At 43.7% G+C, this 15483-nt stretch overlaps 1 protein-coding gene across 8 annotated transcripts in view; it reads right to left on the reverse strand.

Annotated features, from left to right (window-relative positions):
- Positions 1-15483, reverse strand: part of KLF12 (KLF transcription factor 12) — a 212351-nt gene that overhangs the window by 57085 nt on the left and 139783 nt on the right. For 4 of the 8 annotated variants that reach the window (XM_035114707.3, XM_035114708.3, XM_088668514.1 and 1 more), the window contains 2 exons: positions 12673-12808; positions 860-919 (listed from right to left, as the gene is read on the reverse strand). In XM_035114707.3, the coding sequence (XP_034970598.1) occupies positions 860-919; positions 12673-12808 (196 nt within the window). The remainder of the gene's footprint in view (positions 1-859; positions 920-12672; positions 12809-15483) is intronic. The other 4 variants (XM_035114717.3, XM_088668516.1, XM_088668517.1 and 1 more) reach the window with 1 other exon arrangement.

Genomic DNA, 15483 nt, shown 5'->3' on the forward strand with positions numbered 1-15483 from the left:
GGTGCTTAAAGCCACCCCCCCCATTTCTACAGACTCAGGTGCATACCTGCCAAGTTGCTGTCGGAGAAATAAGGGTCCGGGCGGAAGTAGCAGACCGGAAGTAGCGCTGCCGCCATTTTGGAACTGGGCGGAACAGAAGTGACTTTTGATGCTGCTTTGCCCAGTTCCAAAATGGCCGCCGCGCCAGAAGTCGCACTGCAGCCATTTTGGAACTGGGCAGAGCAGCATCAAAAGTCGCTTCTGAGCATGCTCCGCCCAGTTCCAAAATGGCCGCCGCGCCAGAATAAACCGGGAAAAAACAAAAATATCTGTTTTTTCAGCTAGGAACAGCTGGAAAAACGGGGATTTCCCGGGGAATACGGGAGACTTGGCAGCTATGCTCAGGCAGGCTGTAAGAATTGGATATTTACCATGCCCCGGAGGGCTGCTTTTGACTAGGTGAATCCCAAGCTGTGCAGGCTGGTGCTACATTTTGTTCATCTAAAGCAGGGCTAGGCAAAATGGTGCCCCCCCCCAAAAAAAACCGTTGTTGGATGCTCTCACCATACCTGATCAGTGGCCAGGCTGGCAGGGGTTGATGGGAATTGTAGTCCAACAGTATCAGGAGGATATAATGTTGGACCCCTTAGAGATTTTTGGATACCAGTGGCCCCCACACCCGCTTTCTAGTGAAGAGGAAAACAATGGAGCCAAATACGGAAGTGCTGACTCTGTGCCTTCCCTCCGGAAATCCTTTGCTTTCTTTTACAGTGGCCAGCCATGTGACAGAGGGAAATATAAAACAGAAGCAAACTGCTTCCCCAGAAATTTCAAGCACACAATATCAACATTATATAATGCACAATAAAAGACTTCATACCTGGAGTTGAAAAAACGAAAAGTGTTAACAGCTGACCTGGCACAGCCCCACATGCTCTCTCTGGAAATTGAACACAGACAATTAGCAATTTTAAGATACCCCAAAGAACGTCAGAGGGGGGTAGACAACAGGGAGGGAAACGTACAGGGGGGAAAAACCACAGCCCCAACAACAAGCAGAGACAGCTTACACCTAAGATTTTGTATTCTTCCACCTGAAATTCACCCAGAGCAGCACTGAAACAGTGATGCATTTAATCTTACAGGGCAGAGTCATTCACTGGGTAATTTAAAGAGTTTTAAAAAAATGATAGCTATGACTTCTTTTTCAAGAAGTGAAACATCTTGAAACATCTGACATTTATTTCAACTACATTTGCTGTTAGGATTTAGGGTCAGCTAAGTCCTACTTAGAGTGGACCCGCTCCATTTAATCTGCTAGGAGCAGGACCACACTTAGAACCAGATAACCAAAATTAGGAATATAAGGGCACAATTCCTGCAAGGTCAGTACAAGTCCCACCTTTTTCTCTTAGTGCTCCACTGTGCTCCAGGTATTGCAGAGTATGGAAGGTTGTCCTGCTTCCAGCTACATTCCAGCCCAAAGCCCCTGTGAGGAATTTACTTGAGCTTGAAGCTCAAGGTAAATTATGAGCTGGGACCTGGGATGGGGTGAAAAACAGGAAGCATGCCAGCTTCCCATTCTGGGTAGTGGCCAGAATCCTACCCTGCATGCTTGCCAATGAGGTATTCTGGGGAGGGACTGTGACCTAGTTTTAAAAAATTATTTCTCAGGTTGGCAGCGTTTATGCAGAAATTCACAAATTCAGAACTTCAGCAGCTCTGAGGGAAAAGGCAGAAATAATGAAGCATAATGACAGGCACTTTATGAATAATAATAAAACGATATCGGCACTGAAGTGAAATATCGGACCATGTTTGCTTTTTGACACACCAATGAAAATGCTAGGAGTAAAGCATTTTAGTTTAGAATTTAAACGTAGCGATTTCACAGAAAATAGTACCCTAAGGCATACAAGTTTCAACAATAAGTATTTCAGAACCAGGCTCCTGCATTAACTAAGTAATCTTCTTCCGTCCTAATTTGCAATCCCTTCCAACTCTATGATTCTATGGTATCTATGATTCTGGAAGAATTCTGATCATCTGCATTATTGGCTGGGAAATGGGATTCATTCAATTGCAAAAACAAACAGTTATACCATTTAAAGCAGCAGCAGCAGCAGCAGCAGCAACAACAATAACAATAACTTGCAACTGGTCTGCAAAGCCTCATGCCTATCGGCTTGGAATATTCCATGGTATTTTTCTGAAGGAGGCATGCATTAAGCCACTGGAAACTACATGGGAGATTTTGAAGATATTCTAGAAATAGGGCAGCATGGGGGTAGGCTTGCCATACGTCAGAAAAATGTCCTGGTTTTCGGGTGTAAAAATGGCATCAGGGAAAACCTGAATGTATGGCAATGCGATGAAAAAAGCAGCGGAAACAGCTCCAAAAGCTTAAAATCAACTTTGTGGGTGTCAGTAATTTTACATTTTGAAATATGGCAACCCTACATGGAGGCTATTACCGTGTTTCTCCGAAAATAAGACACCAGCTTATATTTATTTTTCCCTCCAAAAACAAAACAAAAACACTATGGCTTATTTTCAGGGGATGTCTTTTCCCCCCTCCTCCTCGAGCCGCGGCCGGCATTGCTGCTGCGCCTATCACTATGTCTTATTTTTGGGGTATGGCTTATATTCTTTGAATGCTTAAAAATCCTGCTATGGCTTATTTTATGACTGCATCTTATTTTTGGAGAAACAGGGTATGCTGCATGAATTCTAATGTACTGAGCAATGAAAAACACAAAAGGTGCTATTGGATTACGAACTGCAACCTGATGAAAATTTGCTTGGGAGTATGTCCCAAGGATGGGCGATATACTAGTGCTTTCCAAATTTCTGAGAGCTTAGGTGCACACATTTTTATTTAAAATTGGAGTCACCTGAGTATATCTTCCCCCAAAGTTTAGTTTTAGAAGGTAAAAGAGTAAGTAGGCGCACCTTCTGATTTGAAGATGGGAAGCTCACATTAGTGACATGCGAGGCCTGGTTTGGACAGGTGTCTTAAACTTGTATGCTCCCTGCGCCACCCAAAATCCTCTCCAACAGCTGTTAGAAAGTGGAAGCTTTCACTATCTCCTCTCTGAAAAAGCTACAGTTTTGTGTGACCGCTGAACACGAAACTGTGGTGATTCTAAATGGCAGTAAGTCAAAACGGAAGTGAACACGGAAGGGGAGGGAGAAGCAACAGTAAATCTTGGAATACCATTATGTCTGAATGCAACCACTCAGACAAACAAGAGGCAGGCGTCTCTGATAGTGGGTAATATGTGGCTGCATGAGGGCATGATCCACTTATATCTAATGCACCAATGCTCTAGAACAGACATCCCCAAACTTCGACCCTCCAGATGTTTTCGACTACAATTCCCATCATCCCTGACCACTGGTCCTGTTAGCTAGGGATCATGGGAGTTGTAGGCCAAAACATCTGGAGGGCCGCAGTTTGGGGATGCCTGCTCAAGACCCACCTTTGTAGCTACTGTTAGTGGAATATCTGCCACCTCTTCCACGAGTCTCCCACACCAGGTCAGGGCGACATAAAAACTCACAGGGCTATGTTAATAGCAAGCTTAGAACACCACACAACTCCTTGGGAAAACTGGACTAGCTGAGTTTAGAGTTTGTTGGTTTTGCTGGATCAAAATGAAAATTAGCACCCCCCGGCTCCTTGAATCACCAGTACACTGCGCCCCAAAACAATTGATGGCTTCAGCTCCACTTTTCAATGCATTCTGAGCAGATAAAGTTGAAGATTAGGTAAAGATAGTTATAGTTGGCAGCCGGAGGACCACTGGTCCTCTGAGCTAGGGATCATGGGAGTTGTAGGCCAAATATCTGGAGGGCCACAGTTTGGGGATGCCTGCTCTAGAATTAACTAACCCCAAATGAGGCTGACAGGAAGGTGGTACACCCAGAGGTATGAATCATATACAGTTGTAACTGGTAGTTTTACCATGAAGATTGGTGTAATGTGAGATATATGCAGAATGTGGGATGCAAAATAACTTCCCCCATTATCTTCACGGGACAGGGGCAATGACTAGGGCTAGGACTAGGGATGGGCACTCATTCAAAACAAATGAAAAATCAAACTCAATGGAAAGTCTTCACTTCAAATTTCATTTGTTACGGAATGAAAGCAATCACTAACTAACGGGATACAAATGGGATTTGTTTTCATTGCACTGTTAAACACAATTGAATACCCAGGCACAATACAACGGGGAAAATAAAATGGCAGCAGGAGGGGCCCCCTGAAATCAGCACAAATGGCAACGGAAGCAACAAAAGAAAAGAACGCTTTCCCCGTAAAAGCAAGATGGATAGGGTCACGTAATTAATGTAAGCAACAGAAATGGGAAAGAACCATTCAATTTAATGTGATTAAGATCACCCCACCTTCCATCCAAGGTGCTCAAGGTGGCCATGGCAGACACACTCATTTTTTATTTTTAAAAAATCCTTACAAGGTAGGTTAGGCCGAGAGGCAGTGACTGGCCCAAGGTCACCCAAGTGACCATCATGGTTGAGTGGAGTTTTGAACCTGGTCTGCAATGGTAACAGCCTAATGCTCTAACCACTACAACCCCTTGGCTCTAAAATGAATGGGGTTCTAACAAGTGAACAATGAAATGGATGGGGTCCTCAAGAGTTTTAAACAAACACAACTTATGTAAAGTTATTTATAGGCCAACCTTTGGGCACAGCCCACCCAAGACCGCTTACATCTCATATAAACCACAGTAACATTCAGAAAATAACATTTCAAAAGCAACATTACAAGCAAGTACTTTAAAACATGGGCTGGTTAAAATAAATAAAGGAGCAAAATAGAAATTCTATCCAGTCAATAATAGGCTATTAAAGTAACAGCTTTCAAACAAGTGGGCTTTTGAACCCTGCTTACAATCTGGAGAGTTCATAATCTGGTGGGAAACAACAGTAAGGAGCCCGTCTCTTGTGCCTGTCAACTGAACTGACCTTACTGGCAAGCTTATAAGAAGTTCCTCTGAGGCAGATTTTAAGGCCTGGGCAGGTTCATATGGGTACAGACGGTTCTTCAAATAACTCTATCCCAAATAAATAAGAGCTTTAAAGATCAAAACCAACACTCTTAATTGAACCCAGAAACACGACTAACAATTGGTGTTACATGCTCTGATCTCCAAGCACCTGACAACATCCCAAATACCACTAGTCAGGGTTCCTGAACTGTTTCCAAAGGTAGCCTCATGTACAGCGCACTACAGCAGTCTCATAGAATTGTTGGGTTGGAAGGGACCACGAGGGTCATCTAGTCCAACCCCCTGCAATGCAGGAATCTTTCAACCAATGTGGGGCTCAAACCCAGGACCCTGGAATTAAGAGTCTCATGCTCCCCCGACTGAGCTATCCTGCCTGAGAATATTCATGGAAAAATATTTGTCCACATTTCAAGGAATTACCAGGGCATATAAGCCCCAAATTTGAAGCATTTATGGAGTTTCTTTTCAGGGAAGTACCTGAACTCAATTGCTGCATTATTTCTCAGTCGATTGATTGATTTATTGATTGATTGATTATTGCTCAATCTTAGTGGTTGTTGGGTGATGAATAGCTCTCCTCTCTTTTTTAAACTGTCATTGCTGAAATCCAAAAGGGGATTTTTGTTTTTAAGTATCCTGTAGGAAACTCATAGGATTCAGGTCTGATCCTTTAAGGAGCCTGGTTGGGAGACTCCCGAGGAACTATATCTAAGCTTTCCTGAACTCTGCTCTGAACTGTTTGAAAGAAGAGTGAGGTGTAGATATTTCGAAAAATCAAAAGGCACACAGATACATAAAGCCAATGCAAGCAAACTACATATGATTTCAAGCAACTGCAAGCACATTTCAGTCCTACTGATTTCAACAAGAGAGTGAATCATGTGCTTAATTCTCCCATTGAAATTAACACAATGCAAGAGTGGTTCAATTGCATCCATTTCTGTTTACTAAAAGAGGAAAACAACTGTACAAGCTAATATATCTTATATATGGGAGGAAAAAGGAAAAGACACAAAGTATCCAGATAACCAATAATCTAACACTGTTAGAGTCCTGCAAACAAACTCATAATAATCTAGATAGCTGTGAAAAACTGTTCCAGAAATTGAGAAAAGGAAGCCATGTGATTTCAAAACTACTGGTGAAATGCTGTCCATTTTGAGTCTTTGTTAGATTTGTTAATTCAATAATTTGAATTATTGGGGATGGGGAGCCCTTGATATGCCCCTCCTGACCTCCCGCCATCCAAAGGAGAGCTTTCTAAAAACACTAGCTAAAGGCGCTATTCTTCTAGCCCTATTGGAATTCAAGCACTGATTTTGCCTTCTCTGTTACATTCAATTTTCAGTCCCTTAAACACCCAACAAAAGAATCAGTTTTGTTAGAACAGTCCTGCCAGTTTGAGTCTTATCTCTTCCTTATCCCTTCAGCTCTCCTTAATAAGTTATAGATCTTTACTGTTGTCCCATGAATCCACCTCTTTCAGGGCTCATACTGATACATACAAGTTTGCTTTTTTTTTTAACCTGGCATCATTCTGTGGGGAGAAGTTTTATTCTTTTTCCAGTGTGGGGATGGGCTAATCAGACTGATCTGTTAAGTCCACGGTCCAGGATTGGAAAATTGTTTTTAAAAATGTGAACTGCTGCTCTTCCCACCTATATCTTACTGGAGTTTGGGGCAGTACATCAGCCTCAGTTATTAATATTCTGGTTTATTAGATATTCCCCGTCACTGTTTGGGCTTGAGTCATTTTGTTTTCTTAGCTAGCCTGGAACATGTTTAGAATTTAGAATTAAATATATATTTCTAGGATGGTTTGCTGCAAGACAGTGAATGGGATAGGGGAATTTTCAGGGAAGGAGTGGGAAGAACAAGAATCTGTACTTAGCTCATTCTGCCCTTGTCGCTCCTTCAGGTATACTGGACCGAGGCTATCACTGCAGAAGCTGGAGGAAGGAGGAAGGCCACCACAATCTACACAAGCTATTATGTGGTGTGTGTTATAGCTGTCAAGTGTCCAGGTTACAAAAGCACAAATTACTGACGTCTCTTAGTTTTATTAAGCTGGTGTCTAATAACAGATCTGGTGGGAGTTTGAGATCTATAAATGGTGGCTGTCCTGGTTTTGACTCAAGAGGACAATCACCCTGGACCAGGAATCCTTGGCGTCTGAGCCCTCTGGCAACCTCTGGCAACTGCAGCTCCAAGATGGATTCATGCCCTTGTCCATCTTGCGTTGTTCTAAAGGCTCTCCTGAGCCCCAAGGAGACACCTCTGCCACTAGATTCCAACGGCTGACCCACAGATTCCTCAGGGGATCAAGGAAGTCCTGAGGAGAGATCTCCACACCTGAAAATGCCATTACCTCGAAAGACCCAATAGCTGTAAAAGAAGGCACCAACCCTTTAACTGGCCAGGAGCATGGCCACTTAGGGCACGGGCCTCTAACCTGCTATAAAATTCACTTAGTTGTTGTTCCGGGACCTTGCTAGATAACCTATGGTCCTGAATTCACATTGCCATCTCTCTCCGAGGTGCTGATATTGGCTTTGTCTTGCTCTGATTTTCACCCCTACTCACAACAGAACCAGGAGCTACTGACTTCCCCTTGTGTCTGGGCCTCAAACAATCCCAGAAGAACATGTCCAGAACCATCTATCACCACTTTATGGGATGCATCTGACAGGCACATGCAGACATTCAAAAAACATCTCCTGAACCCTGAACTCCTGAACCAGGTTCCCTGTCGAAAGGATAGCATTAAACAATCCCAGCTGAGCCCGTTCCCATCTTTGCCACACTAGGTTGTACAAGTTACCCTGAGCAATATACATTCCTTTTCATGCCACTTTGGAGGCAATCTAAAAGGAAAAAAATCCTAAGGTCTCCTGCTGCAATCTATCGGCCTATTTGCCACATGGTTAAAAAAACAAAACAAGAAAACCAAGAACAAAACACCAACAACCCAAAGTTGCCATGGAAACAGAAGAAGAAGAAGAAGAAGAAGAAGAAGAAGAAGAAGAAGAAGAAGAAGAAGAAGAAGAAGAAGAAGAAGAAGAAGAAGAAGCAGCAGCAGCAGCAGCAGCAGCAGCAGCAGCTGGGAGCCAAACATGAGCCTGGATTGTTGGAGGAGGCATGTAACTTGCAATATGTAAGTTCTCAAGGTTTGGAAAGACTTGTGGTTGAGATCTTGGAAAGCTGCTGCCAATTAAGAGTACACAATACTGAGCTCGATGAATTAATGGTGTAACTCTGCAGAAGACAGATCCGATATGTTGCATGTCAAAGTTCTCTAGAGCAAGAAGCACTGTGAAACCTCAGCAGCCTCTCCAAAACAAAGGGCCTCAGGTAATGGAATGCATTAGATACAAACAGGGTTCACAGTCGAGTGCCCAGCTCAATGCAGACCACTAGGAGCTCAATAACCCCCTTGCCTTTTGCTGCTTTCCTGGGGCTGCATAAAATAGGAGTGGGGGCTTCAATCCATGCTAGTTTGGTGGCATGGCCTGTATTAGGATTTGGATTCCTCTGAGGAGGTAAAAACAAACCCCATCCTAACAGTATTCTGCCTCCTCCTCCAGCAACCGCACTCCTGAATTAAAATACAAAGGTCAAAGGCCTTCCGATAGATCTTGTGTAAAAAAACAGCAGCATAAAGGCTGGCCTTGACCCTTGTCTAATTCCAAACCATTATGAGACAAGAGGACCAATGGATACTAATGCCAAGGGAGTCCTTTGCCTACCACCTTCAGTAAATCACATCAGAGCTGCTGTAGTGCATAACAATATCTTAACTTTCTCAGCCGCGCTCTCTTTTGTGCTGAGAAAATCTGAATGAAGCAAGGAGCACTTTCTGCACCAACCTCTGAGCTGGGGAAGAGAGACTTGTTTCAGAGATGGAGAGGGATGAGTGTACTCCATCCATACCGGTAGTAGACTGTATGGCACACTTTCTCTGTTGATTTACATTCATTTACAGAGAATGTGAAAATAAAGGAGTGTTCCCCCCCACTGTTTGTCTGCCAACACATTCGTGCTTGCACATACCATGTACCTTTTAGGAAGGAAGTGATATTTTAGTATGAGTATTCAGCTGAAACCTCACACCATTTCCCAGGGAAATTGTCAACCAGATTGAAAAATGTTACCTTCTTTGGTCCCTTTCCAGCCCATCTTGGGAAGATGTTAGCTACTTTATTTAGCTTGTCATCACCTGCCTTGTTCTGAGTTGTGCATATGCCCCGAGAGACATGCGCACCATTAAAACGGACTGCTTCTGACTGTACATACTGGCATCCAATAACATCATCACAGATGAACTGCCCAAATGTCACCCTGCTCATTACATAGTCCCTGATTGGGTAAGATTACCCATGTGATTAATTCAAGAAGACGAAAAATGAGCACCCATGGTAAATCCGTGCTACTGAAAAGGATTTTTAAAGGGATGTTTGTATATTTTCAAAGTGTATAGCCCGAATCCAGATAAAGTTCACCATGCTTAAGTCCCACTGAAATTAATAACAAGCTGGGGCTCATTTATGTCCCATCAATTTTAGTGGAACTTTATAGTAACTAAGGTTGCAATACATGCACTCTTACCTGGGATTAGGTGCCATTGAGCTTAAAGGGTCTCATGTCTGAATGGACATGTTTAGGATTGTGTTGCAAATTTCTTTGGATCTGAGCCTAAGTTTTTTTTACTAATGCATTTTCTTGAGATATCTACTGGCAAATATTCAGTGGAGCCCTATTTAAGGTTGCGTTTCAAAGTATTGTAAACAAGAGCAAGGGTAGGAGCCTACCAGCAAGAAGACACAGCATTTTGAGATTCAGTGGCAGTAAGGTAAAAGAAAAACCATTTCTTTCATTAATCAAGATAATAATGCCTGTTTACTGGAGGACTGGCCCGAAATAGGTGCAACTAGGAAGCGGGTGGCGCTGTGGTCTAAACCACAGAGCCTAGGGCTTGCTGATCAGAAGGTCGGCGGTTTGAATCCCCGCGACGGGGTGAGCTCCTCTTGCTTGATCCCAGCTCCTGCCAACCTAGCAGTTTGATAGCACGCCAAAAAAGTGCAAGTAGATAAATAGGTACCGCTCTGGCAGGAAGGTAAACGGTGTTTCCATGCGCTGCTCTAGTTTGCTTAGTCATGCTGGCCACATGGCCCAGAAGCTGACTGCGGACAAACGCTGGCTCCCTCGGCCAGTAAAGCGAGATGAGCGCCACAACCCCAGAGTCGTCCGCGACTAGACCTCACGGACAGGGGTCCCTTTACCTAGGAAGCCAACCAGTGTGGCACTCACAATGCTTCATGTGGCATATGATTCTGGACTCTCTTCCTGGTTCTGACAAGAGTTGAATCCCTGAAAAATAATTCTAAAAGGCCCTCCCAGAATTCTCTGCGATGACCTGGGATTCTGCACCCGAGTGCTAGGAATCACACCTCATTGCTGGCCTGCTTTAAAATACAAGCTCATTAGAAGCACTGTGATCTCCCTGCTTTTCTTGGATGGTGTGTGTGTGTGCCTCCTAGCAGGTCACATAAAAGGGAGCATCAAAATACCGATGGGCTACTGAACTGCTCCTGCTTATAGATCATTGGTTGTAGAACTGTTTTTTCTCCTCTTTGGCTTGCTCTGCCCCTGACCTTTTGTGAGTTTCTGCCTCTCTCTCTCTCTCTCTCTCTCTCTCTCTCTCTCTCTCTCTCTCTCTCTCTCTGTGTGTGTGTGTGTGTGTGTGTGTCTGTCACTCTCTCTCTCCAACTTGTTTTCCTCTAGCTTTCCCTCAATGCCCCACGACACCCATGTCTTGCCTTGTTCCCTAATCCACAGGCTCAGTTCTCATGGGGACAACCTTGCCTAAGGCAGGAAAAAAGCTTTCTATTAGCCCTGGATTATTATGACTGCCTGTCAGTGGCATGTTCTCCCTCTTTTGCTCACTGATGAATATTTGCCACAATCAGCATTTTTAATGCTTCTCATCGCTGCGCTGCATTAAGAGAAAAAGCAAAAACACACAGCCAGAGCAGGTCAGCTATAGTTCAGCGGCGCTGCTTCAGAAACAAGAATATATTGCATTTGCATACTGATGCTAAAAAACTGTGCTAGACTTGCGCACTTGGAAAAGTTACTCAATCGATTCCAGTATTAAAAGTCTGGGGGAACTAAGTGGGGAAGCTGCAGTAGAATACTTTTTAGCATCTCGGTTTCATTTTGCCTACGTTTCCCCTGAGATGCTCTACTTTGTAAACACACATGTAGCCTTTTTAGGTGACTGACCTGGATTCTCTCCATATCACACAGAGTTCAACACTTCTTCTTTTTTTAACCTGCTTTAGGCTCTGCCCACCCACCCAAAATGGACTTCAATTCACCCACTGAGATGAACACAGTACAAAAACACTCAAAGATCAGTGTTTGAAAATTTGCTTTGTGAGCAGGGCTGGCCCTATGGCCAAGCTGGGTGGCGCAGGGCGCCAGGGGGGCGCCACGCAGCTGCGCCCACTGCGCAGCTCTGCCTGCCCGCCGCGCTGGGAAACGGGGTGGGGCAGGGGCGCTGGAGGGATCCGTCGCACCATGGCGCCAAGTATACTTAAGACGGCCCTATTTGTGAGTAAAGAAGAAACATATCATGGGGTGGGGGAGGGGAATTATTGCACTGAAAATAATGTCACAACCTATTGTATTGCATTGGCATCACAAGCAGAGCAAGGATGGTCAATGCCACTTAATTTCTGTAAAATAATTACAGAATTGGGGAATCTTTTTATTCCCTCCCTTCATGTGTTAAGATTTTGCAGGTTGCATTAATCTAGTGTTTTAGTTCGACAGGGGAACATGTTGCCTCTTTTGCAGCATGAGGAATGTTTTTTCTTTCCTTCTACACCCTCTGCGCCTATTATTCTGTATCATTCTGTTATTTTGTAACCTACAGGCCAGTTTTCACTTTGCTTGGCCATTTCTCCCCTCCTTGTGGTGAAAAAGCTCAACCGTGCATCAAAGGGGACTGGTGATACAGTCCCCGCTTCCCCGCCCATCCCCAGGGCTGTACGCACAAAGTCCTGGTTTTTTATTTAATTTGTTATTTCCACATAAACATCACTTTTGACCATTTAATCTCAAAAGCAGCAACACAGTTAAACAAAAAAGGTAAACTAAAATGTAAACACACATCTTTTAAAAATAAAATAAAATAGAAAAGCATCTACAGTAAAAGATAGCGTATCTGTATGAGCAAAAACTCTATAGAGGCAGGGCAGAATATTGCAATTGCCCTTCTAAAAGGGCCAGAACATAGGTGTGGTAGCTTTCCCCTTAAGGGGGAATTGCAGAGGCCACCACTGACAAGGCAGTGTTAATGGGTAGATGACCATTTTGATTCCTAAGTGTTGGTGGTAATACAGATCACTTTCATTTTTTGCAATTCTTTTTTTTTTTTACAAAAAGCTTTACAACTTAACGAGGAGAAAAGAACGGGAAACGGGAAACCAGATTCTAATTGAAAGTGAGCATGTCCACACATTTCCATACAACAGAACTGGCCCGGCACCTAGACTGATTCAAATGCAGGGTATCTAGAGAATGTCACATGACCAGGTGTTTCCATTAGGAACATCCGCCTTGGCGTCCACCCTGAAAACTCAATACTTACTCTTGAACAGCTCTGGCTATAGAGAGAGCTGTGGATCCAGTTTCATTAACACTATCCAAGGTCACATTTGGCAGGTCGTCGTCATCACTGTCACTTTTAATTTGTCTGGGAGATAGGCCACGTGGGTCCATTTGTGCTGGGAAAGAAAAGATACACAACGGATTAAAGTTAGCTTAGGGAACGCCTCCAGCTAATTCTACAATATGCAATCATTGTACTCATTTCCTTTTACAGCGGTACCTTGGATTAAGAACAGCTTAGTTTATGAACAACTTGGATTAAGAACGCCACGAACCCAGAAGTAGGTGTTTTGGTTTGTGAAGTACTAGTTACAGGTAGGTATCCGTGTTGGTCTGACGCAGTCAAAACAAAATTTAAAAAATCCTTCCAGTAGCACCTTAGAGACCAACTAAGTTTGTCATAGGTATGAGCTTTCGTGTGCATGCACACTTCTTCAGATGCACGAAAGCTCATACCTATGACAAACTTAGTTGGCCTCTAAAGTGCTACTGGAAGGAATTTTTTTTTGGGGGGGGGTTGTGAACTTTGCCTTGGAAGCAGAACATGTTGAGTGTGTTCCATTTGTAAATTGAGTCCCCCGCTGCTATGGGAAAGCGTGTCTTGGTTTAACAACGCTTTGGTTTAAGAATGGACTTCCAGAACGGATTAAGTTCATAAACCAAGGCACCACTGTTCTTAAATATTTTTACTACCCCACCTTTTAGGCTCGTGGGGCTCCCAAGCTGGCTCACAGATATCTGTAATCAATCCATAAAGCAATTAAGTAAACAAAAAGCAACTAAACTTCCTGATGAGAAAAAATGCAAAAGATGTGGCGGGCATGCAAAATAGTTAAAGAATACTGGGAAATGATATATAATGAGATTTTTAAAATGTTTTAAAAAACTTTTTTTCCCCAAACCAGAGGCATTCCTTCTGGGAATGGTACAGACAGAAGTACGCAGGAGTCAGAATTCTTGTTAAAAAAATGTATGCCACCACAGCAGCTCAGATCTTGCTAGCCCCCAAATGGTGCGTGAGTGAGCTCCCTAGTAAGGAGGATTGGCAATTAAAAAATGACAGAATATGCAGAGTTAGCAGGTCTAACAAGCAAAATAAGAGAGCAAGAAGATCAAGTATATGAAGAAGAGCGGAAGACAAGTGAAAATGCTAGCGGCATTAAGGTAAATTCAACAGTATGATATATATTAAAGGAAGAATAAGGGGAGAAAGTGGACTTAAATGGATATATGAGAATATGCAGGAATTGTGGGGGAAATCAAAGGAACCACGGAAGTGGAAGAAGGGAAGCCGTTGAATTTTTATTTTTATTATAAAGAAAGATATTAAAGGTGGAAATGTACATTTGAATGCGAATGTGATTTTGGAAATGGTAATAATGAAAATTAAAAATTAAAAACAAAACAGAAATGCAAAACAATGCTGTGGCATCTCTAGCTACCCTTCGAGCTCATTCTGCAATGGACACAAACTGTCCTATATATGGAGACAAGTCCACGTTGCATAGATAGCTGGTAATGTGACTCCACTGATCTAAGAACTAGGGTTAGGGGGTGGGGTTAAAGAAGTAGGCTTGCAGTTTGACCCTAAAGGTATTTTCTCAGAAACGGGTCCCACTTTGCTCAATGGGTTGATTCCTATTAAGGCAAAAAAGGACACAGCAACCCCATGTCTCCTCTTCGCTCTCCCTAACACCCAGTAAACAAAGATCTAAGATGTGATGCCATCGCATTGCCATGTTCCACCTCCACACTCCATTGCCGCTGTGGGGGAAGAGGAACTGAAAGCATGATGACCTCATGCCTGGTCTTTTAATTTAGGAGGCATTAATGGGGGGGGGGGGAAGCAGGGAGGTGAGCTGAGGCGGCTGCTGGCAGCGGCCCCCCACACTTTATGTTAGTCTCCCTTCAGCGCGAGTATTCTTAGAACTGCAGACAGCAATTACATCTATAGCAATTATCTGTGCTGGTACTACAGAAAACAGACACTCCTAGGTAACCTGGGCGGTGAGAGGCGTGAGGCTCACAATGGCAATCTCACGTGACATGCAAAATACAACATACAGCGCAAATGTGCAGTACCGAAAACAACACCCAACCTTTTAAAAGCCACAAACAACACCTGGAAATAATGTTACCTTTTCGGGCACATAATTACTTTCAGATTTAGGTAGCTTGACAATATGGACTATGAGAGCTTAACAAATGATGTAGTATTTAGCTCTGAAATTATAAGGTTTAAGCAATACTTAAATCAGGCACCCCCAAACTTCAGCCCGCCAGATGTTTTGGACTACAATTCCCATCTTCCCCAACCACTGGTCCTGTTAGCTAGGGATCATGGGAGTTGTAGGCCAAAACATCTGGAGGGCCGCAGTTTGGGGATGCCTGACTTAAATACACTCAGACCTTATGTTGCGTCCGCTTCAGGTTGCGTCTTTTCAGCCTGCGAACGCTGTAAACACTTTTCAGCCTGTAAACACTTCCGGGTTTCGCCGTGCACACACACGCAGAAGCGTTCTGCACACTTCAATGCATGCGCTGAAGCGCTCTATCGCGCTTCACGCGTGCGCAGAAGCGCCACACTGGTTGCGGACTTTTCAGGGTGTGAACAACACCCCAGAACGGATCGTGTCCACAACCAGAAATGTTAGGAAAGTGCAGAAAGCACAGGAATTCCACGGCAGATGTCTGTCTGTGTGTGTCCTTTGGTGTGTTGCCTTGTTCAGGCTTTTATCAGCAGGAAGCCATAGCAGAGTCTACCCCAGGGGTAGGCAACCTTAGGCCTGTG

This window comes from Zootoca vivipara, chromosome 4, assembly GCF_965207765.1.
Source record: "Zootoca vivipara chromosome 4, rZooViv2.hap1.1, whole genome shotgun sequence".
NCBI classification, from domain to species: domain Eukaryota; kingdom Metazoa; phylum Chordata; class Lepidosauria; order Squamata; family Lacertidae; genus Zootoca; species Zootoca vivipara.